The sequence below is a fragment of the Triticum urartu genome, chromosome 7A (genome assembly GCF_056163025.1).
Source record: "Triticum urartu cultivar PI428250 chromosome 7A, HENAU_Tu73, whole genome shotgun sequence".
Classification (NCBI taxonomy): Eukaryota; Viridiplantae; Streptophyta; class Magnoliopsida; order Poales; family Poaceae; genus Triticum; species Triticum urartu.
The window spans coordinates 81,776,752-81,799,693 of record NC_141879.1 but is presented as its reverse complement, the minus strand read 5'-3'; the positions used below and the strand labels follow the sequence as shown (position 1 = coordinate 81,799,693).

At 48.5% G+C, this 22,942-nt stretch overlaps 2 protein-coding genes, 1 non-coding gene and 1 pseudogene across 3 annotated transcripts; 3 read left to right on the top strand and 1 right to left on the bottom strand.

Moving 5' to 3' along the window:
• The first annotated feature begins 10,809 nt into the window (after nucleotides 1-10,809).
• On the top strand, nucleotides 10,810-12,814 carry LOC147958003 (disease resistance protein RGA2-like). The gene has a single exon (XM_087535385.1). The coding sequence runs from the start codon at nucleotides 11,482-11,484 to the stop codon at nucleotides 12,433-12,435; it is 954 nt and encodes a 317-aa protein (XP_087391511.1). The 5' UTR covers nucleotides 10,810-11,481; the 3' UTR covers nucleotides 12,436-12,814.
• A 1,970-nt stretch (nucleotides 12,815-14,784) lies between these two features.
• LOC125529703 (disease resistance protein RGA2) lies at nucleotides 14,785-17,394 on the top strand. Its single transcript, XR_015610748.1, has one exon. It is a non-coding gene; the product is annotated as a disease resistance protein RGA2 (transcript).
• On the top strand, nucleotides 17,379-21,106 carry LOC125529701 (disease resistance protein RGA2-like; annotated as a pseudogene).
• A 1,198-nt stretch (nucleotides 21,107-22,304) lies between these two features.
• On the bottom strand, nucleotides 22,305-22,942 carry LOC125529702 (histone H3.2). The gene has a single exon (XM_087535386.1). It carries the CDS (start codon nucleotides 22,859-22,861, stop codon nucleotides 22,451-22,453), a length of 411 nt encoding a protein of 136 aa, XP_087391512.1. The 5' UTR covers nucleotides 22,862-22,942; the 3' UTR covers nucleotides 22,305-22,450.

Genomic DNA, 22,942 nt, shown 5'->3' with positions numbered 1-22,942 from the left:
CAGGAGGTGGCGCCGGTTTTATACTGCTTTGGGCAAGGTCAGCGGCGGGGCAGAGCGGACGTTCTGCTGATGCGTGGGGCACGCACGCCCCCACTAGCTTGCGGTGTCGGACGGTGACCGCGGTGACCGGCACGCGCACCGCAGTCCGAACCGAACAAGCGTCCGGGCGATGGCGACGGGATTATCCGGCCATTCATTGCGGTTCGCCACTTAAGCGCATCAATGGGGGGCCGTCGCCGTCTTATCTCAGATTTTTTGCTTATCTTGGCATGGATGCCTCCTCTGCTTTCCTTGCTGGGCATGGGCATGGGCAAGCGTGTACTCCCTCCTCAGGTCCTGGCCGGTCACGGGCGCTGCGGTGCCCGACAGCGACGGCTGGCGGCGGTGGTTCACGCGTCGCCTGGCCGCCGTCGCTGTCGTTTCCACGGGCCGCACAAAGGAAAGAGGTACGCGCATAAATTCTTTCTCCATTGCAGCATCGACCAGAAGAATAAGTTGCTTTGCTATGGAGCCGGTCGTGCATGGTCGTCCTTCCTCCCTTGATGTCCACTACCCACTGGTCTCCGACCAGAACTCGTTAGCATGCCTCGTCACTATCTCTCCACCCAAAGCTTCCTTCCTCCCCTGGCTCCGTAGGGCTTTTCGAAACCTTCTTGGCATCACTGCGGTACGGTTTGCCGGATCCACGGTTGGCACGGCTTTCGTCGTGTTCCAGCGTGAGTCTGAACAAGTCGCTGCCATGCGTGCTAGCCCGTTGGAGATAGGTGACCGCACCGTTTGGATCCTGCCTCACAACGCCGGGGACAACGCGTTCCGGTTCGCCTACCGCCACGTCGTCAGCCTTTCGCTAGAGAAGATGCCGTTGGAGCTATGGAACCGGAAGGGGGTGGCAGCGAGCGTTGCCGGCTTTGCTAGCCTCTTCCGTCTGGAGCACGCCTACCTCCACGGCAGCGAGTTCTCCAGTATATTCGTCCTCGTCAAGGTGGAAGCTCTGCACCACATCCCCCACCATATCACTTTCCATCGGGTCGACGACAACGGCATCTATGCCGATGTCATCATCAACGAGATCTAGGATGTCGCTCGCTCCCTTGGCGCCCCCACGGCCACGCCACGGCCACCTGGGCGGTACGATGGACACGACAGGGGGGCCAATGGTCACCGCCCTCCTGCTCATCTTGAGCCTCGACGGGGGCATGCTCTCCCTGGGTCTTCTTCGGGCCGAGGGCGTGCGGATGGCGGGCGTGTGGATGGCGGCGAGGGCATGACGGATTGTGCCTTCCGTGCCTTCCTGCACCCAGAGATGGCTGCACCAAGTGACTTCCTGGCTATGCTCCAGCTGGCGGCCAAGCCCAAGCTCATTAGAGGCAGTGCTTTTTCACTGCCCACTGAAGCTCAAATCCTGCACGAGGACGAGCTTAGAGTCTGCCTCAACGCGTCACTCTGGGCGGTGGACGTACGCAAGCCGTGCGTCTCGGTCTCCTTCAACCCTGACGATCTCAGCTTCACTTTCAAGCTTGAGATCAACAACAGCAGGGAGGCTATGGGTGTCATTCCTGTCCGCCTGCTCTCTTTGGATGATGGTTTTTTCCCATGCTTTGATTACACCAAGGGGAAGCTTTCGCGGGAAAGTTCTCGCTCCCTCTTCTTCAACTTCTGGCCCAAGATGCTGGATGGGGGGCTTTGCTCTCGCACCCTTCCATTGCTTCCGTCTGTGGAATGCAGGCATCCACCTAAAGCTAATGTGCATGTTGGGCTGCTTCCTGCTGTTGGGCCCGCACTTGCTTTCGCACCCAGCGACTTGCCAATAGAGAACCAATTCCCAGCCCAGCAACACTACCGGGCCCACCAGATTCTGGTGGCACGGCCCATCTGCTCCAGGCCTTTCCACTGCATCCCTCGTCCTGAGCCAGGGATACTGTTGAGCGGCCAACCGTCCCCAGTCATCTCCACTGATCTTCTGCACGGGGCGTGCGCTGCACTTCCGCCCCAGGTGGCCACCGCCCTCTGCAGCGGCCGCTTACCACCGCGTGAACCTCCCGCTGGTGATCTACTGCCGCGCTGCGACTCTTCCCCTCCCCCTCTATGGGTGTAGGGGTGGCGGCCCCGGCCGTCCCTGCGGCCTTCGATCTCAACAATGCGGCGGAGATCCAGGACCTGGCGCCGGCTGCTCTGGGGACCCTGGAGGCGGCCAGGGCTCCCAATCTTGTTCTTGGCCAGCCGGCGGAGGAGGAGGAAGCGCCACCGCCAGTGCTCACTGCTTCGCCGAGGCGCAGTCCACGCATCAGGCGCGCCTACGACGGGGTGCGCGTGGGATCTGTTGAGCGGGCTGCTAAGAGGAAGGCGGTGGCAACAGGATCCGACTCCAGTTTGGGATCGTCCCACCGCTCCGGTTCTTCTTGGCGCCGCAAGAAAGTCAAGACAGTGGCCGTGTCAGAACTCCTCGAGCTACCACTTATGAACACACCGTCACCGCTCACTCGGGGCAAGCTGAAGCAGATCGCTCAGTGTTGCGACCTCAACGCCAATGCCATCCTGGAACAAGCTAAGGACAGAGCCGTCTCCGTCTCTTCGGGCGATGCCTCCAACTCTGCCAGTGCTTCTACTGGCTCTCCTGCATGTGTCTTCAACTCTTTCAATGGTTAGAGCTGACGTCTTCCTTGTAGGCCTTCGGGCAGTGCTACTTGTAGTGGTTTGGATCAAGAGTTTACCTGTGTTAGTGTACTGCAGTTATCTGTTGTTCTGTCTAGTCTTTCGAGTTTCAGTCTGTCAGAGTCAGTCTCTCTTCAGAGTTAGTGGGTGTTGGTCGTCTGTCAGTCTAGAGTCTGTATGTTGTTTTTCTAGCATCTATGTCTCAATGCTTAGCACCGCTTGCTTTACTTTCATGATCATGCTGTATTTGCTTCCTAGCCCCTCGGTCCCTGGCTGTGTGTTCTTTACTGCATTATGAGGATTCTGAACTGGAATGTCCGTGGACTTGGTGAGGATGACAAGTGCTCGTTGGTCCGTGACACTATAACCTCTTGCTGTCCTAGTGTTATTTGCTTGCAGGAAACCAAGCTCTCCTCTGTCTCTCCTCTCAAGTTGCGAGCTTTCTTGCCTATGCACCTCAAAGAGCATGTTGTCACTCTCTCTGACGGCACAGCTGGCGGGATTTTGGTGGCCTGGGACCCTGCTGCGGTTATGGGACAAGTGGTTGCGCTGCATAAGTTTCACGTTACTGTCAGAATGTCCTCCACAACAACGAACACCTCCTTCCTGCTTACAACGGTTTATGCTCCATGTCTGAACAGTGAGAGGCCAAGTTTCTCTGATGTAGTCAGTTCGGTTGTTGGATCGCCTGATCTCCCTTGGGTGGTTCTGGGCGATTTCAACATGTACAGATATGCTCATGAGAAGTCTCGTGGCCAGATAAATTGGAATTTGATGGAATGCTTCAACGCTTGGATCAGAGGGCATGGTTTGGATAATGTGTGGATTGACAACAGGCTTTTTACCTGGTCTAACAAACGAGATCTTCCTACTCTTGTTCGCTTAGACCGGGTACTTGTCAATGCAGCTTGGAATCTCAGTTTCTTATAATCAAGTGCTACTTGCATTGACTCAACCACTTTAGACCATGCGCCTGTTCTTCTATCCTTCTCCACTGACACACCTGCCAGCAAGCTGTTCCGTATGGAAAATTACTGGCTGGACATGGAGGAGCCTAGAAACATCATCACTGAGGCTTGGGGTCGAGGCACACGAGAAATCCACTCTTCTGCATCACTGATCAGCTTCAAAATGAGGCGTGTTCAGGCAGCCCTGCGGGATTGGGGCCGTATGAAGCCTAGTCTGCGGGTTCTCTTGGACAACAACAAGCATGTCGTCTCTTATCTCAATGTAGTTGAAGAGAAGAGGTCGCTATCCGATATTGAAATAGTGTTAAGAGCTTTTGCCAATGCCAAGGCCGAACAGCTGATACTCTGGCAGACTGCGTTTTGGCGGCGCCGGGCCAAGGTGCGGTGGTGTGTCTCTGGAGATGAGAGCACTCAGTTCTTTCATGCTGCAGCCAACTGTCAGGCCCGGCGTAATAAGATTAAAGTGCTTGTGCACAATGGGGTGGAGCATTTCCAGAATGGTCAAAAACTCAGTTTGGCCACAGAGTACTTTAAAGCAATCTTGGGACAGCCTGCCCCCTCCTTGAACACAGTGGATGTGCACTCCCTATACACTCCGCTTGATTTATCTGCCCTGACGGCACAGTTTTCCTGGGCTGAAATCGTGCAAGCCATCAGTGGCTCACCCAATAACAGAAGCCTGGGACCTGACGGTTTCACCAACGAGTTTTACAAGACTTTCAAGCTACTGCTAAAGGATGACCTGCTCCGTTTTTTTGATGATTTCCACAAAACTGAAGTTGATATTGCTGGTATTAACTCTGCTCTCATCACCCTGCTACCCAAAAAGGATACGCCCCTGGAGATGCGGGATTTCAGACCAATTTCTCTCGTACACAGTATACCCAAGCTGGTTTCTAGGGTTCTGGCATGCAGACTGAAAACTTGGACCCCTCTCTTGATTCACTCCCTCCAGTCTGGCTTCTTGCGGAGCAGATCGATCATAGAAAATTTTACCCTGGCTGCCGAAATGATCCAATATGCATACAAACGGAAATTGCCGGTCATTGCTCTGAAGTTGGACTTCCATAAAGCTTTTGACAGTGTCAGTTGGTCCTGTTTACACAAAGTACTTGAAGCCAGAGGTTTTCCTCAGTTGTGGATTAGTTGGATTCATACGCTTTTGTCAACTGGCAGCTCTAAAGTCCTTCTTAATGGCGAGATGGGTGCTCCCATCCGAGCTAAGCGAGGGTTTCGGCAAGGCGACTCCTTATCCCCGTACCTCTTCATTATTGTTGCAGACGTACTGCAGAGAATGTGCTGCCATTTGTTACAGGATGGCTCCCTGGTTCACCCACTCGGTTCGGACAGTTTCTTCCCGGTTCTGCAATACGCAGATGACACGCTGATCCTTTTTCAAGGCACTATGCAGCAGGCGGCAGTTGTTAAGTCAGCCCTCATAGCTTTCTCTGCATTTTCTGGGCTCACCATAAATTTCCACAAGAGCACTCTCGTACCTGTTGTTGTGGACTCCAGCACCGCTTCGGCCATTGTCCAGATCCTAGGCTGCCCCGTTTCATCCTTTCCATGCAACTACCTGGGTCTGCCTCTCTCTCTGCACAAAATTACGCATGGTATGTTACTGCCTATTATACACAAGGTTGACCGTCGTCTTTCAGGCTGGTTAGCTACCTTCTTATCCTTAGGGGGTAGACTGACTCTCATCAACTCAGTTCTCACTGGTATACCAAGCTACTTCATGTCATGCTTTGCTTGGCCCAAGGAGTCTCTTGGGAAATTAGAAAGTCTCTTACGTGCTTTCTTCTGGCAAGGCAAGAACAAAGTCAAGGGTGGCCAATGCCTAGTGGCTTGGGATACAGTATCGTTGCCTCGTATCAATGGAGGGTTGGGAATCCGTCAGCTGCAGGCTCACAATCAAGCTATGATGTGCAAGTTTGTCTCCAAAGTTCTACAAGGTTCGGACATACCATGTTATAACTGGTTTGCCACACATTACTGCCGGGCTGTTCTTCCACAACGTGCTAGTAGCAGAGACACTACCATCTGGAAAGGGTTCAGAGATCTCGTTCCTATGGTCATCAACTCCTCTAAATGTGTTCTAGGGTCTGGGCTTTTGATTTCCTTCTGGAAGGACCAATGGCTAGAAGTGGGCCGTTTATGCCAGCTCTTCCCGACGCTGTATTCCTTCGCGGCGCAGCCAGCTTGCTCAGTACAATCACAACATTCTAATGGTTCATGGGCTATTCAGCTCCACCCTAATCTCTCACAAACGGCCTCAATTGAGCTAGCTGCCCTGCAGGGTTTGTTGATGGGCATTGCTCCAAACTTACTGCATGAGGACAAACGATCTGCTTCTGTGAGCTCAGGACAGCTTTGCACTGGATACTTCTACAGGCTACTCACCTTCCGAGGGGTTTTGACAACTTTTCACACTTGGGTTTGGGATGTGGTGATCCCCCTCAAGCACAGAATCTTCCTATGGCTTGCTTTCCGTGGCCGCCTAAACACTAAGGATAACATGGTAAAGAAAGGCTGGTCGGAGGCTGCCCCGTTTGCACATTGTGACAGTTGCCCCGCTGTTGAGTCAATCGATCACTTACTACTACGCTGTGCAAGATGGAGTTGGACGTTCTGGCTTGCTCGGCTACTAATGTTCTTTCTTTTGTGGAGCAAGCACAACACCAGTTCAGTTTCAGGCACAAATGGAATGTGGCTTTCGCGGCTTGTGCTATTGCCTTGTGGCATGCTAGGAATGACAGAGTCTTCAACTCCAAAATCTGGTCTGTAACATACACATGCCTTTATGCAGCAGACATGCTCCGTCTTTGGAGTTTCAGAACTCAAAATCAGCGCACCAGGGAGGTTCTCCAGGTTTGGAGACAAAAGCTGCTGCATAGTGTGTAGACGAATGATGTAATCCTTCTCCCCTCCCCTCCCTTCCTCTTCCTCTTCCTTCCTCTTTTCTTCTTTCAGCCTGCTTGTATGTTGCACCTTGGTGCACCAAACAAGCTGTACTTGTACTGATACTTGTTACTTCATCAGGCTTTGGCTTGTTTTGAAATATAAGGTCGGCAGCCTGCCACCTTCTTTGTTTAAAAAAAATTCTCTCGAATAGGATCAGCACAATGGGTTGTGACAGCACTGGCAGAATGTGCTCTCATCACTAGCAAGTCGTCACAGTGACCTGTAAGCCACCGTTGCAAAGATGGGTAGTAAAGATGATTAGAGCATCTCCAGCCGCGCCTCCAACAGGCCTCCCCAGGCCACTTTTTCGGCGCCGGCGCCGAAAAAACGGCCCAGTCGCGCCCTCAGGACGCCGAAAATCGCCGGTTCGGCCCTTTTTCCGCCCGGCGGTCACAGGCCGAACCCGGCGCACTCGGGAGCAGTTGGGGCTCCGGCGCACGGGAAAAGCGTGGCTGGCCCACACCGTCAGGGGAAAAGTCAAGGTTTTCTTCCCCGACTCGCCTCCCACCCCTCGCGCCCTCGGCCACCAGTAGCTATATCCCAACGCCGCCCGCCGCCCTACACCGCTAGATAGCCATTCCCCGCCGAAAAAATAGCAGCGCTTCACCGCGGCAGCCCCTCCAACAGCAGTTGGGCGTTTCCGGTCGCGGAGGCACGGTTTAGTGGCGGGTACACGCCCACCGAGCGCAAGGTGTTCGGCGATTTGCCTGCCTCGGCGATGGACTCGGATGACGAGGAAGCGCTCGCCGCGCTGCTGGAGGAGGAAGCCGAGGCCGACGTCCAGGAAGAAGAGCATCTTATGGTGCTCGCCGCCCTCGCCCAGCTGCTGGCGAGAAATGAAAAGCCGCGGCGAGGTGGCTCGGCGCCTGGGCGGGTGAAAGCAAAGAACCGGCATCGTCTCGAAGGCTACTGCATGCTCTACTCCGACTACTTCGCTGATGCTCCACTTCACGGCGAGAAAACATTTCGGCGCCGTTATCGGATGAGCCGAAAGCTCTTCCTCAGGATTGTGAATTCCATCCGGGAGTTCGACAACTACTTCAAGTGCAAGATGGATTGCACCGACGCTCTTGGATTCACCTCCATCCAGAAGTGCACGACAGCAATGAGGATGCTTGCATATGGAGCTCTCGGTGATTCACTCGACGACTATGGGCGCATGGCCGAGTCCACCAGCATAGAGTGTTTCTACAAGTTCTGTCGGGCAGTGGTGGCAATGTTTGGACCACAATACTTGAGAACACCCAATGTGGAAGACACTGCTCGGATCGTAGCACAGAATGTAGCAAGAGGATTTCCTGGGATGCTTGGAAGCATCGACTGCATGCATTGGAAATGGAAGAATTGCCCATTTGCTTGGCAGGGGATGTACAAAGGCGCCAAAGGCGGTTGCAGTGTGGTGCTTGAGGCGGTGGCCACACAGGACCTCTGGATTTGGCACTCCTTCTTTGGGCATTCATGGAACTCACAATGACATCAACGTGCTGCAGTGCTCTCCTGTCTTTGCCAAGCTTGTTGAAGGTCATTCTCCTCCGGTGAACTTCGAGATCAATGGGCGACACTACAACAAGGGGTACTATCTAGCTGATGGCATCTATCCGAGATGGTCAACATTTGTGAAGACGATCTCAAACCCTGTGCCAGGAGGCAAGAACGCCTGGTTTGCTAAGGTTCAGGAGGCTTGCGGGAAGGATGTCGAAAGGGCATTTGGTGTGCTCCAATCTCGATTTGCTGTTGTCCGATACCCCGCTCAGACCTGGTCGAAAGATCAAATGTGGGAGATTATGACTTGGTGTGTCATCTTGCACAACATGATCATCGAGAGCGAGCAAGAAGACACGGTGTTTGACACTGAACCATACTACAGGCAGGGTCCTCTAACCGAAGTTGATCACTAGCTACCGGCAACCTGGACTGCCTATCTCAGTATGCGTCAGGAGATCCGAGACCCACAGGTGCATCATCAACTGCAGCAAGATCTGATAGAGCATCTATGGAGGCTCAAGGGTGACGCCGGGCGCGACGTGTGATGAAATATGAGTTTTTATTTGTTGAACTATATAATTTGTATTGAACTATTTGTTGTTGTACTATTTTGTTGAAGTATTTGATATTTTTGTGATGAAATATGTGATAAAAAAAATTTATGTGCATAATTGAACGCCGAACAACGGCGAACCACGTCGAATATGGGCCTATTGTCGCCCATATGGGCCCTTTATTCGCCGAAATGAGACTGAAAAGTGGGCCAATTTCGGCGCCTAGGGGCGACGACTGGGCGCGAAACCGCCCCCAGCGCCGATTGCGTCGCCGGCTCGCCCTCAGGGGGCGCTTTTTATGCGCCCTGGAACGGCTGGAGATGCTCTTAGACCACTGTACCAGGGACCTGAACCTCATCCATGCTCTGCTACTAAAGTTATCAACAGGAAATGGTTACTGAAAACTAAAATAGATGCCTCAACTGCAAGAGAACTAGGTGTCCACCTTACACATCTCTACATATAGTGCTGTTGCACATTCGCCTGGCAATGGTTCAGCAGATCATAGCAGAGCAGGAATCCCTTTCCTCTGCTTTCAAATAGACGGTTCAAATTTAGTTGTCGATTTTTAGCAGGTTCCAGGAGCTAGTAGCCTAAAATACCCTTGAATGCAACTATACAAAAGGAAATATGCGGAATTTAAACTTGCTGTAAACTAAAAAAGTTGACACAAAAATGAGATTTATTCCGGGGTTCAATTCCTACAGCCTCAACAATCCACAATCCTCCAGATGAAAAAGAACCATGTTGCCAACAAACCGGGAAGGGAACGGATAGATGGTTTGTTTTTACTCCCTCTGTCTCAAAATATAAGACATTTTTTTATACTCTCTTTGTATCAGAAAAACGTCTTACAGTTTGAGACACTTACTTATATTTTGAGACAGAGGGGAGTTTTTATCATGTTTGTATTATCATGCATAAAAAAACATAAGCTGTACAGTAGGGTTTAATTTTCGCATATTTGAAGAGAATTCGTGTGCACTAAAAATGCCCATAAACTCTTTTCCAATGCACCATCAACAAAAAAAGTTAGTTGTTCTCATATCCGGTCTTTTTTTGGATCCTTTTAGATCTACGGGCCGGCCGTTCACATGAGCATAGGGAATCTATACTCGAGCCTTCGACTTGGCCCCTGGCAGGATAGGTGAGGAATAGGATTAGCGCAAGAAACTGTAACAGCACTAGCAGAATGTGCTATCTCTCATATCAAATCTGCACAATAAGCTGTGACAGCACTAGCGGCATATGCTACCACTAACAAGTCATAGCAACCTGTAAGCCATCATTGCAAAGATGGATATGTTCAGAAAGATGATTAGACAATGCCACTATACCAGGAATCCGAATCAAACCCATGCTCTGCTAGTAAATTATGAACAGGAAATGGTTTCTGGAAACTCCCATAGATGCCTGAACTAAAAGAGAACTGATTGTCCACCTTATATCTCTATGGAACTGCTAGTGCAGAGAAGCACTTGTTGCACCGGAAGGGCCGACAAAAATGGATACAGGAAGTTCACCTTGGTGATATCAGAGGAAAGAGGCAGTGTGCTCCTGTCCGTTGCCGCATTCGCCCGGCAATAGTTTCAGTAGAGCAGAGCAGGAATCCGTTTCCTCTCCTTCTTTTCCTGCCTGGAAGATCTTCCCTTCGGGCTTCTCACAGGTAGAACATGGACACTGTCAATTGGTCTTGTAAATTGTCAATGATGAGGCCATGAGGGTGTCCTAAATTACCTGATAGAATAGCACTCTATGCGGTCGCACACTGATGGATTTTCAATTTCAGATACTGCTTCAAAAAACCATATGCCATACCACCTGAGCTTGAATTATATGTACTGCACGTGTTAAACCTGTAAGAACTAACTGCAAGAAAAAAAACAATCCCTTCATTTTGGTACCTGTAAGGATAATATTGGACCATTTACTGCACCGGTCATCAGACAAACTCAGAATATACTTTTTTGACCATTCAAAAAAAATACTTCTCTATATAATACTATACAACCAATGAGTGATGGCAAAAGGAAAATTTGTTCCTGATAATTTTTGTTCTGCTGCGTGATACTTAAAAGTTAAAAGTATAACCACATTAACTGGTCGTGCAATCTCAATCAACAGTCCCTTCCATAGAGGCAAAACACAAGTTGTAGACTTGCAGTGTAATCTGGACTCACAGCACTCAAGTCTTTGGTGTCGCTCTCATGCTACTACTTGTATGTCTCCATCACAGAGACCATTGGTGCTCACCCTGACTTCTAGTTTCACTCAGAACCATAGAATTGCTATCACATCCAAACAGAAGCAAGGGGATTTTATCATGGCGGAGCTCATCATCTCGGCGGTTGTCGGGGACATGGTCGGTAGGGTGATATCTCTTCTCGCTGGCCGGTTCAAAGGCCAAGGGTGCACCGAAGCCAAGCTACGGAGGATTTGCCATATGCTTGTCAAGGTTCACAGTGCGGTAGAGGAGGCCAAAGGGAGGCAGATCACAAACTACGGTACCCTCGAGTGGCTTTCAGAACTCAGCGACAGTGTGTACCAGGGCCGCTACTTGCTCGACACGGTCGGATGCAGAGAGGAGTTTGAAGATGAGCATGCTGACAAGGTAGTTGCACAACCTTTCTCTTTCTCCTTGCTTAATCCTGCAAAGCGTGTGCGCTTAGCGGCAGGTGCCGTGAAGAGCCTATTGTCTCGCCAAGATGTTGGTGTTCCTGAGATAGATAGAGTGGTAGAGATCTTAGAGGTCGTATCCGGTGATCTCAAGGAGTTCCTGATGCTCCTACAGAACTGTCAGCCGATCCAATGCCCTTTGGCTACTAATATCTTTGTCGAGGGGCAGATGTTCGGTCGACATGTCGAGAAAGAGAGGATCATCAACTTATGATGGTGGTCCATCAACTGGGGGGAAACTGGGTGTGCTCCCGATTGTTGGCGGCATGGGAGTCGGGAAGACCACCCTTGCGCAGCATGTCTGCGATGATGAGAGGGTGCGCAACCACTTCCCAATAATTTTGTATTCCAATTTCTCATACACCAGAGCAATGGCTCGGGATGAGGCGGTGTTTGTTCTTGGATCCAAACACACAGTTGGAGATGCTCAAAAATTCATCGAGTCACTACATGTACTTAAGGAGAAATGCCTCACCAAGAGGTTCTTGATGGTATTTGAAGATGTTGACATGGGCAAAAAACAGATGCTAGAAGAGTTACTGCCAATCTTGAGACATAGCAAATTCGGGAGCAGGATCGTAATCACCACAAACAACGGGGATGTCGCCAGCTTGGGAACTGTGCAGCCAATCAATCTGAAGGTTATGCCGCATCAGGAGTACTGGTTCTTCTTCAAGGCACACGCGTTTGCTGGCAGAGATGTCGAGGAGGACCCAAGGATGCTAGCAGCAGGCAAGGTGATTGCGAGGAAGCTAAATGGGTCCTTCTTCGGAGCAAAAATCATCGGTGGGGTGCTGAAAGCTCATCCGAATCCCCGGTTCTGGAGCAAGGTGCTGAGGAGCAATATAGGGGGGTTGTCTCTGCTGGGCGATGGAATTGGGTACATTGGAGATTTGGCAGAAAATTTGCTACCAATCTACGCAGACGTGTGTAAGGTGACCCTTTCTAGGAGTCCATTTATCTTTCAGACAGAACTGGCTAGGTTGGAGGATCTGTATCAGGCAAGTCCGCTTGGTGATATCCGATTTGGAAAAATTCTGTTGTGCATGTCAACGTTGCCATTCCAACTCCTGAACTACACTGCTGATTGCAATGTGCGCGGACCGGACTATGCAGCAGAGTTCATAAAAATTTAATGAAGTAGGGATGTGAAGATTAGACAGGAGCTACGCCTGTTTATACGGAATCTGATGCACCCATCCCCATGGAATTGACTGCTCCGTGCAGAGCTGGATGCTCTGTTTTGAGTTGTATTATTGTTGTTTCTCTTGTCTAGCTTCGCTGGTATATACATGAAACTAGCTCCAATAACTGTAACATCTTGATGTATACTCCCTCCGTTCCTAAATACTTGTCTTTCTAGGCATTTCAACAAGTGACTACATACGGAGCAAAATGAGTGAATCTACACTCTAAAATATGTCTACATACATCCGTATGTAGTAGTCATTTGAAATGTCTAGAAAGACAAATATTTAGAAACGGAGGAAGTAGAACGGAAAGTAGTGAGTCTCTTATGTGGTGCCTAGAGCTTTGACGGGCTTGAATATGCAGTTAGAAATTCCCATTAAGAGTATCGCTCTGTGGGAGAAAATTTGCGAGTTAACCATGAAGATCTGGTTAGAAGTTCCATTACTAACTTGATTACCGGTACTCCATAGGCGACCCCTCCCTTGGGATCATAGGGGTCCTGCAATCCACTTGCCAAATCTTCTAGGCGTATATAGGTGGGGATATGTTGACCCGGGCAGCCCTGGAGACGTGGTCGTGCTGCGGAGGTGCCGGGCATTAACTATTTTTCCATTTCAACATCAACAGAGTTGGTTGAAGCTAAATCAGTCCACCATTGCTCTCATATAGGATCAGCACGATAAGTTGTAACAGCACTAGCAGAATATGCTATCACTAGCACAATAAGTCATAGCAACCTAGTGTAGATTAAAAAAAATGCAAGCCATCATTGCAAAATATAGCGAAGGAAAGTTGGATAATATTGAGAAAAAATATTTTCAAGTTCTGTTGAGTAGATTAGCCAATACCATACCCGGTACCAAAAATACATGCACTAGAACTAGTAAAGTATGAACAGGCAATGGTTTCCAAAAATCTCATAGATGCCTGAAAATCTCTATTACTCTATAGAACTCTTGCAGACAAGAACAGCTAGTGTAAAGAAGCACTTGTTGCACAGCATACAAGACAAAGGTCATATGAATCAGAGAAGAGGCCTTCACCTTGGTGACATCTGAGGAAATACGCTCCTGTCCTGCTCGGTGACGCATTTCACCCGGCGATGGTTTCAGTGGAGTAGGAGTCCTTTTCCTCTCTTCCTCTTCCTGCCTGGAACTGGAAGCTCTTCTGTTTTGGGCTTCTCAGTGTTAGAAGATGGGCTGTCAATTAGTCTTGAGAAATTTTAAGGTTCATGTGTCCTAAATTTACCTGATAGAATAGCACGCTCTGCAGCCACACACGGATGATCTTCACCAATGGATTTTCAATTTTAGATATGTCACAACACCAGATGCCACACCACCTGAGCTTGAATTGTATGTACTGCACGTGTTAATCCTGTAAGTAACTGCAAGAAAAAAAATCGGCATAAGTGGCTACGGAAGACGAGTACATGACACCGCATTATGGACATGTCAATTGTACTGCAAGCACTAGTGATTAGGCCATGGATGTGGAAGCTCCAATATACAGTAGACAGGTAGCGCCTCCTTGGCTTCTAGATGTGCATGCTCCGGAAGGACTACCTCTCAAAACAAAATCCTTCCATTTTTGGTACCTGTAAGGATAATAATCGACCATATAAAGTGTTTGGGCATTTGTCTTTAACTTTTCACACATTTGAAGAGATGTACAGACATTGCAAAATCAACAAACTAAGTTGGTTGAAGCTAAACCTGTCGACTATGCTCCCATATATGATCAGCACAATAAGCTGTAACAGCACTAGCAGAATATGCCATCACTAACAAGTCATAGCAACATGTAAGCCATCGTTGCAAAATATGGCAAGGGAAAGATGGATAATGCTAAGAGAAAAAAAAACATTTTTCAACTTTCTGTTGATTAGACTAGCGATACCTATACCCGGGACCCAAATCCATGCACTGGTAGTAAAGTTATGAATGGTAAAAGGTTTCTGCAAACTCCCATAGATGCCTGAACTGAAACAGAGCTGATTGTCCACCATATATCTCTATAATATACTCCCTCTGTTTCTAAATTTAAGTATTTTTAGAGATTTCAATATGGACTACATACGGATGTATGTAGACGCATTTTAGAGTGTAAATTCTCTCATTTTGCTCTGTATGTAGTCCATATTGGAATCTCTAAAAATACTTATATTTAGGAACGGAGGGAGTAACTGCTAGCGCATAGAAACACTTGTTGCCTTTATCGGAAAAAATAGAAACACTCATTGCACATCAGACAAGGCAAAGCTCATATGTATCTAAGAAGAGGCATTCACCTTGGTGATATCCGAGGAAATATGCTCCTCCTCTTCTCTCATCTCCTCCTCTTCCTGCCTGGAAGCTCTTCCCGTTCTGGCTTCCCACAGGCAGAAGATGGACTGTCAATTGGTCTTGCAAATTGTCAAGGATGAGGGTGTCCTAAATTTACCTGAAATAAGAACACTTGTGCAGCAGCACACAGACGGTCTTCACTGATGGATTTTCAATTTCAGATACTTTAGAAGACAAGATGCCACACCACCTGAGCCTGAATTGTACTCTACGTGTTAAACATGTAAGAAATCACATGGAAACGCAATTCCGCAAATGTGGCTATGGAAGATGACCACACAATTGTCAGGTCAGCTGCACTGCAAGCACCAGTGATTAGGCTATGGCAACTGCACTGCAGTACCTCCTTGGCTTCTAGGGATGTTGATGGTCTAAGACAAGGGCTAGGCGTTCACAGCATTAGTCATCAGACAACCTCAGAATATATTTTTCATATTTAGTACTGTACAACCAATAAGTAATGGCCAACAGAAAATTAGTCTGTTGCTTTTTGCTCTACCGAGTCAGTGTGACACTTAAAATATAACCACAATAACTTGTTGTGCAATCTAAAACGACAGTTTCTTCCATAGAAGGAAAACACGTGCTGTAGACTTGCAGTGCAATATGGAGTCAAAGCACTGAAGTCTTCCATGTAGCTCTCATGCTAATATTTATATGTCTCCACCACACAAACCATTGGTGCTCACCTTGACTTATGGTTTCATTCAGAAAGTTGGAATTGATAGAAAGGCTGGGGTACCAGATAACTTGCGAACATCACAAAGTTGCTAGAGGAATTTATCATGGCGGAGGTCATCTTCTCGGCAGTTGTCGGGGACATGGTCGGCAGGGTGATATCTCTTCTTGCCGGCCAGTTCAAGGGCCAAGGGTGCACAGACGCCAAGCTACGGAGGATTTGCCATATGCTTGTCAAGGTTCACAGTGCAGTAGAGGAGGCCAAAGGGAGGCAGATCACAAACTGCGGCACACTTGAGTGGCTTTCGGAGCTCAACGACGGGGTGTACCAGGGCCGCTACTTGCTCGACACGGTCCGATGCAGAGAGCAGGAGCTTGACAATGAGCATGCTGACAAGGTAGTTGCACAACCTTTCTCTTTCTCCTTGTTTAATCCTGCAAAGCGTGTGCGCATAGCAGCCGGCGCCATGAAGAGCCTATTGTCTGGCCATGATGTTGGTGTTGGTGAGGACATAGATAGAGTGGTAGAGATCTTGGAAACCGTATCTACTGATCTCAAGGAGTTCATGATGCTCCTACACAACTGCCAGCCCATCCATCGTCCTTTGGCTACTAATATCTTTGTCGAGGGGCAGATGTTCGGCAGACACATCGACAAAGAGAGGATCATCAACTTCCTGCTGCACGATGGTGGTTCGTCAACTGAAGAAAAAGTGGGTGTGCTTCCCATCGTCGGCGACATAGGAGTCGGGAAGACCACCCTTGCGCAGCATGTCTGCGATGATAAGAGGGTGCGCAGCCACTTTCCAATAATCTTATATTCCAATCTCTCATACACCAGGGCAATGGCAAGGGGTGAGGCAGCGTTAGTTCTAGGATCCAGACACACAGTTAAAGATGCTAAAGAATTCATCGAGTCACTGCATGTACTCAAGCAGAAATACTTCACCAAGAGGTTCTTGATGGTATTTGAAGATGTTGACGCGGACAAGAAGCAGATGCTAGAAGAGATACTGCTGATCTTAAGACATGGAAAACATGGAAGCAGGATCATAATCACCACAAACAGCAGGGCCATCGCGGCGAGCATGGGAACGGTGCGGCCGATCAGTCTGAAGGTCATGCCGCACCAGGAGTACTGGTTCTTCTTCAAAGCGCACGCGTTTGCCGGCAGAGATGTAGAGGAGGACCCAAGGATGCTAGCAGAAGGCAAAGCGATTGCAAGGAAGTTAAACGGGTCCTCCTTCAGAGCGAAAATCATCGGCGGGGTGCTGAAGGCTCATCCGAATCCTCAGTTCTGGCGCAAGGTGCTGAGAAGCAATATAGGGGGGTTATCTCTGTTGGGTGATGGAATTGAGTACATTTCAGATTTGACAGAGAATTTGCTACCGATCGACGCAGACATGTCTAAGGTGACCATTTCTAAGGTTCCATATCCCTCTCAGACAGAACTGGCCAGGTTGGTATATCAGGCAAGTCCTAGCGCTAGTGTTGTTGCCCCGCGTGGTGATAACGGGTTTGCAAAAGTCTTGTTGTGCCGGTCAGTGCTGCCATTCCAAGTATCCGCGGGCCGAACTATTCACCAGAGTGCATCAAACTCGAAAGAAGTAGATTTGCCCATCTTACTCCCATCAAGAAAAGATTTCCTAATATCAGTAATATATGTGTGTGAAGATCAGACAGGAATTATGCCTATTTACATGGAATTGACTGGTCCGTGCAGAGTAGAATACTCTGTTTTGAGTTGCATTGTACTAGTTCTTGTTTATTTCTGTATTCTTAGCTTGCTTGTGTTGCCTCCCCGGTATGTACATGAAGCTAGCTCGGATAACTGTAACCTGGCCCTTGATGTGTGGAATGAAAAGTAGCGAGTCTCTTATGCGGTTCCCTGAGCTGTGACAGGAGCTTGATTATCCAGACTAGTGTTCTGCGGGAGAACACTTGGGAACTAATCATGAAAATCGGGTTGGAAGTTCCATTGTGAGCTTTGCCGGCAGATTGATTAGGTTGTTTCTAGTACTTTCTAGACAACCTTCTCTCAGGATTGGCCGGGTCCTGCCATCCACTCACCGAGTATTCTAGGCGCATATGGTTTTGGGTTTAGGTACCTGATTAATCAAGAATGTTAGGTTTTTGGGTCCGGTTTTCCTTATAAACTGGACAACCTCTCTTCTTCTTAATGAAACGCAGAAACCCCCTGCCCTCACATGAGGTTTCTCAAAAAAGAGGCATTCGCCTTGGTGATATCTATGGAAATATGCTCCTGCTCGGTGCCGCATTCGCCAGGCGATGGTTTCAGCAGAGCAGGAGCCCCTCTCATCTCCTCCTCTTCCAGCCTGGAGGCTCTTCCCATCTGGCTTCCCACAGGTAGAGATGGACTGTCAATTATGCAAATTGTCAAGGATGAGGTTGTCCTAAATTTACCTGAAATAAGAGCACTTGCTGCAGCAGCACACAGACGGTCTTCACTGATGGGTTTTCACTTTCAGACACTTCACAATACCAGATGCCACGCCACCTGAGCTTGAATTGTACTCTAACTGTTAAACATGTAAGAAATCATCGCAAGGAAACCCAATTCTGCAAATGTGGCTATGGAAGATGACCACACAATTGACAGGTCAAATGCACTGCAAGCGCCAATGGTTAGGCTATGGCAACAATAGACAGGTCTGCGAGCATCAGTGATTACGCTATGGTAACAATAGACAGGTAGCACACCCTTGGCTTCTAAGGATGTTGATGGTCTAAGACAAGGACTAGTCGTTCACTGCATTAGTCATCAGGCAAACTCAGAATATATTTTCGTATCTAGTACCATACAACCAATAAATAATAGCCAACAGAAAATTATCCCTGTTATTTTTTGTTCTATCATGTTGGCATGACACTTAAAATAGTATAACTGGTGGTGCAATCTAGAACGGCAGTCCCTTTCATAGAAGGAAAACACGCATTGTAGACTTGTAGTGCAATATAGAGTCAAAGCACTGAAGTCTTTCATGTCACTCTCGTGGCAATATTCATATAACTCTACCACACAAACCATTGGTGCTCACCTTGACTTCTGGTTTCATTCAGAAACTTATAGTTGTTAGAAAGGTTGGGGTACCAGGTAACTTGCGAACATCACATTCAGACAGTTGCTAGAGGAATTTATCATGGCAGAGGTCATCTTCTCGGCGGTTGTCGGAGACATGGTCGGCAGGGCGATATCTCTTATTGCTGGCCAGTTCAAAGGCCAAGGGCGCACCGAGGCCAAGCTACGAAGGATCTGCCACATGCTCGTCAAGGTTCATAGTGCAGTAGAGGAGGCCAAAGGAAGGCATATAACAAACTATGGCACCCTCGAGTGGCTTTCGGAGCTCAACAACGGCATGTACCATGGCCGCTACTTGCTCGACACAGTCGGATGCAGAGAGCAGGAGCTTGAAGATGAGCAAGCTGACAAGGTAGTTGAACAACGTTTCTCTTTCTCCTTGTTTAATCCTGCAAAGCGTGTGCGCATAGCAGCGTGTGCCATGAAGAGCCTATTGTCTCGCCATGATATTGGTGTTGGTGAGGAGATAGATAGAGTGGTAGAGATCTTGGAAACCGTATCCAGTGATCTCAAAGAGTTCATGATGCTCATACAAAATTGCCAGCCCATGCATCGTCCTTTGCCTACCAATATCTTCATCGAGGGGCAGATGTTCGGCCGATATGTTGAGAAAGAGAGGATAATCACCTTCTTGGTGCACGATGGTGGTCCGTTAACTGGGGAGAAATTGGGTGTGCTTCCCAGTGTCGGCGACATGGGAGTCGGGAAGACCACCCTTGTGCAGCATGTCTGCGATGATGAGAGGGTGCGCCACCACTTTCCAATAATTTTGTATTCCAATTTCTCATACACCAGGGCAATGGCATGGGGTGAGGCACCGTTTGTTCTAGGATCCAAACACACAGTTAGAGATGCTAAAAAATTCATCGAGTCACTGCATGTACTCGAGGAGAAATACCTCACCAAGAGGTTTTTGTTGGTATTTGAAGATGTTGACACGGGCAAACAACAGACGCTAGAAGAGTTACTGCCGATCTTAAGACATGGCAAACGTGGAAGCAGGATCATAGTCACCACAAACAGCAAGACTGTCGCGGCGAGCATGGGAACAGTGCAGCCGGTCGATTTGAAGGTTATGCCGCATCAGGAGTACTGGTTCTTCTTCAAGGCACATGCGTTTGCTGGCAGAGATGTCGAGGAGGACCCGAGGATGCCAGCAGCAGGCAAGGCAATTGCAAGGAAGTTAAATGGGTCCTTCTTCGGAGCGAAAATTGTCGGTGGGGTGCTGAAAGCTCATCCAAATCCCTGGTTCTGGAACAAGGTGTTGAGGAGCAATATTGGGGGTTGTCTCTGTTGGGCGATGGAATTGGGTATATTGCAGATTTTGCAGAGAATTTGGTACCAATCTACGTAGACGTGTGTAAGGTGACCATTTCTAGGAGTCCATTTCTCTTTCAGACAGAACTAGCTAGGTTGGAGCATTTGTATCAGGCAAGTCCTGGTGCTAGTGCTGCTTGCCCGCGTGGTGATATCCGGTTCGCAAAAGTTCTGTTCTGCAGGTCCATGTTAGCACTTAGCACTCCAGCTCTTATACTTCACTGCTGATTGGAATGTGCGCGGGCCGGACTATTCAGCAGAGTTCATCAAAATTTAAGGAAGTAGACTTGCCCATACACTCCCGTCAAGAAAAGGTTTGCCAATACATGTGTGTGAAGATCAGACAGGAATTACGCCTGTTTACATGGAATCTGATGCAATCATCCCCCATGGAATTGACCAGTACGTGCAGAGCTGAATGCTCTGTTCTGAGTTGTATCGTTGCTGTTGTTTTTTCTTGTTTTGTTTGGTATATATATACATGAAACTGGCTCCAATAACTGCAACATGGCCCTTGATGTGTAGAATGACAAGTAGTGAGTCTCTTGTACGGTGCCAAGAGCTTGATTATCCAGTTATAAATTCCATTAGAAGTATTGTTCTGCAGGAGGTGCTGGGCATCGGTCTTTAATTTTCACACATTTGAAGTGAATTAGTGTGCAAAAAAGTTGTACGTAAACTCTTCTCCGTAGCAATTTTCACACATCTGAAGCTAAATCGGTTCACTATTGCTCTCGTATAGGATCAGCAAAATAAGCTGTAATAGCTCACTAACAAGTCATAGCAACCTGTAAGCCATCATTGCAAATATAGCAAAGGGAAAGATGGGTAGTACTGAGAATAAATATTTTGAACTTCTGTTGATTACACTAACCAATACCTATAGCCAGGACCGAAATCCATGCACTGTTAGTAAAGTTATGAACAGGCAGTTGTTTCTGAAAACTCTCAATAGATGACTGAACTAAAAACGAGATGATTGTCCACAGAATCTCTAAATTTTTTTAAGGATACCATATACCTACTGCTAGCACAAAAAAGCGTTTCACACAGCAGACAGCAGAAAAGTCAAAGCTCATGTATCAGAGAAGAGGCCTTCACCTTGGTGAAATCCGAGGAAATATGATCCTGCTCAGCGCCACAACGACGGTTTCATAACAGCAGGAATCCCTGTTCTTGGCTTCTCACGGGTAGAAGATGGACACTGTCAATTGGTCTTGCAAATTGACTAGTGAGTGCTGTTTGCAAGGTGTCCTAAATTTACCTGATAGTATAGCGCCCTCTGCAGCCACACACAAATGATCTTCACCCACCTGAGCTTGAATTGTGCATGTTAGACCTGCAAGAAGTCACCACAAGGAAACACAAGTCTGTAAATGCGGCTCCGGGATAACACAAATTTGACATGTCAATTACACCGCAAGCACCAGTGATTAGACAATATAGACAGGTTGTAAGCATGCATACAAGAACTGCTGGTGCAAAGAAGCACTTGTTGCATAGCATATAAGGAAAAGCTCATTTGTACCAGAGAAGAGGCCTTCACCTTGGTGATTTCCGAGGAAATTTGCTCCTGCTCAGTGCCGCATTCGCCTGGCAATGGTTACAGCAGAGCAGGAATCCCTTTCTTCTCCTTCTCTTCCTGCCTGGAAGTGCTCCTTTTCTTGGCTTCTAACCAGGTGGAAGATGGACTGTTGATAAGTATTGCAAATTGTCAAGTAGTACTTGTTGCTTGCAAGTTGAGGCGAAGATGTCCTAAATTTACCTGATACAATGCCTCTGCAGCCACACACGGATGATGGTCACTGATGGATTTTCAATTTCAGATGCTTCACAAGACCAGGTACCATACCAGATTGAATTGCACTGCATCTTAATTGGCAAAGAAAACACCAGTGTTTAGAAGATAACACACCAGGCGTCTCAATTGCACAGCAAGCACAAGTGTTTAGACATTATAGACAGGGTGTAAGCGTACAAGCTGTTCAGCTTTCGCTCACAAATATTGAGCAAATCTGTGATGGTTATCATAAATTTGAATGGAGTGGCAATCAGGTGTACAGAGAACTAACCGCTGTCACACTTTCACAGTCAGCTTATCAACATCAACCAGCCCAAAACAAAATTCAGAATCACTTCGAGAATAGCTGAAAGCCCAAACGAAGAGTCCATCAGATCCCTGAACAAACAACAGGCAAAAACACTGAATCACATGGCCACCAATCAAAAATAACAGGACAGTGGCAAAATAATGAAACCAATTGGCATTGTTCGACCCCGTCACTGCAGCACCACGCTAGATCCGAGAAAAACACCGTAGCAAAATCACAAAGGTACTAAGCAGCAAACAGAGGACAAAATTAGCACCAGATGATAACTGAACTTCTCATTTGCATTTCATTCCAGCATCAGGCTACATAGGACAAGACGACACATCATATCAACACCACCAACACATGAACCAGATCAGAGCACATGAAAAGCTTCTACCCAGTATTGTCACCGGCGGCGACCGAAAACCTAGGCGCGCTCCCCGCGGATGCGGCGGGCGAGCTGGATGTCCTTGGGCATGATGGTGACGCGCTTGGCGTGGATGGCGCACAGGTTGGTGTCCTCGAACAGCCCCACCAGGTACGCCTCGGCGGCCTCCTGCAGGGCGGAGACGGCGGAGCTCTGGAACCTGAGGTCGGTCTTGAAGTCCTGCGCGATCTCCCTCACAAGGCGCTGGAAGGGGAGCTTGCGGATGAGCAGCTCCGTGCTCTTCTGGTACTTGCGGATCTCACGGAGCGCCACGGTGCCAGGGCGGAAGCGGTGGGGCTTCTTCACGCCGCCGGTGGCCGGGGCCGACTTGCGCGCCGCCTTGGTCGCCAGCTGCTTCCGGGGCGCCTTGCCGCCGGTGGACTTGCGCGCCGTCTGCTTCGTGCGGGCCATCGGAGCCGGAGGCTAGGGTTTGGGTGTGGATGCTTCGCCAGTGAGGGATTTGAGTTTGGGTGGAATGGGACGGAGGAGGCG

Excerpts from the sequence above, each read along its gene's own strand:
- LOC147958003 (XM_087535385.1), top strand. The coding sequence starts at position 11,482 with ATGTCGAGAAAGAGAGGATCATCAACTTATGATGGTGGTCCATCAACT.
- LOC125529702 (XM_087535386.1), bottom strand. The coding sequence starts at position 22,861 with ATGGCCCGCACGAAGCAGACGGCGCGCAAGTCCACCGGCGGCAAGGCG.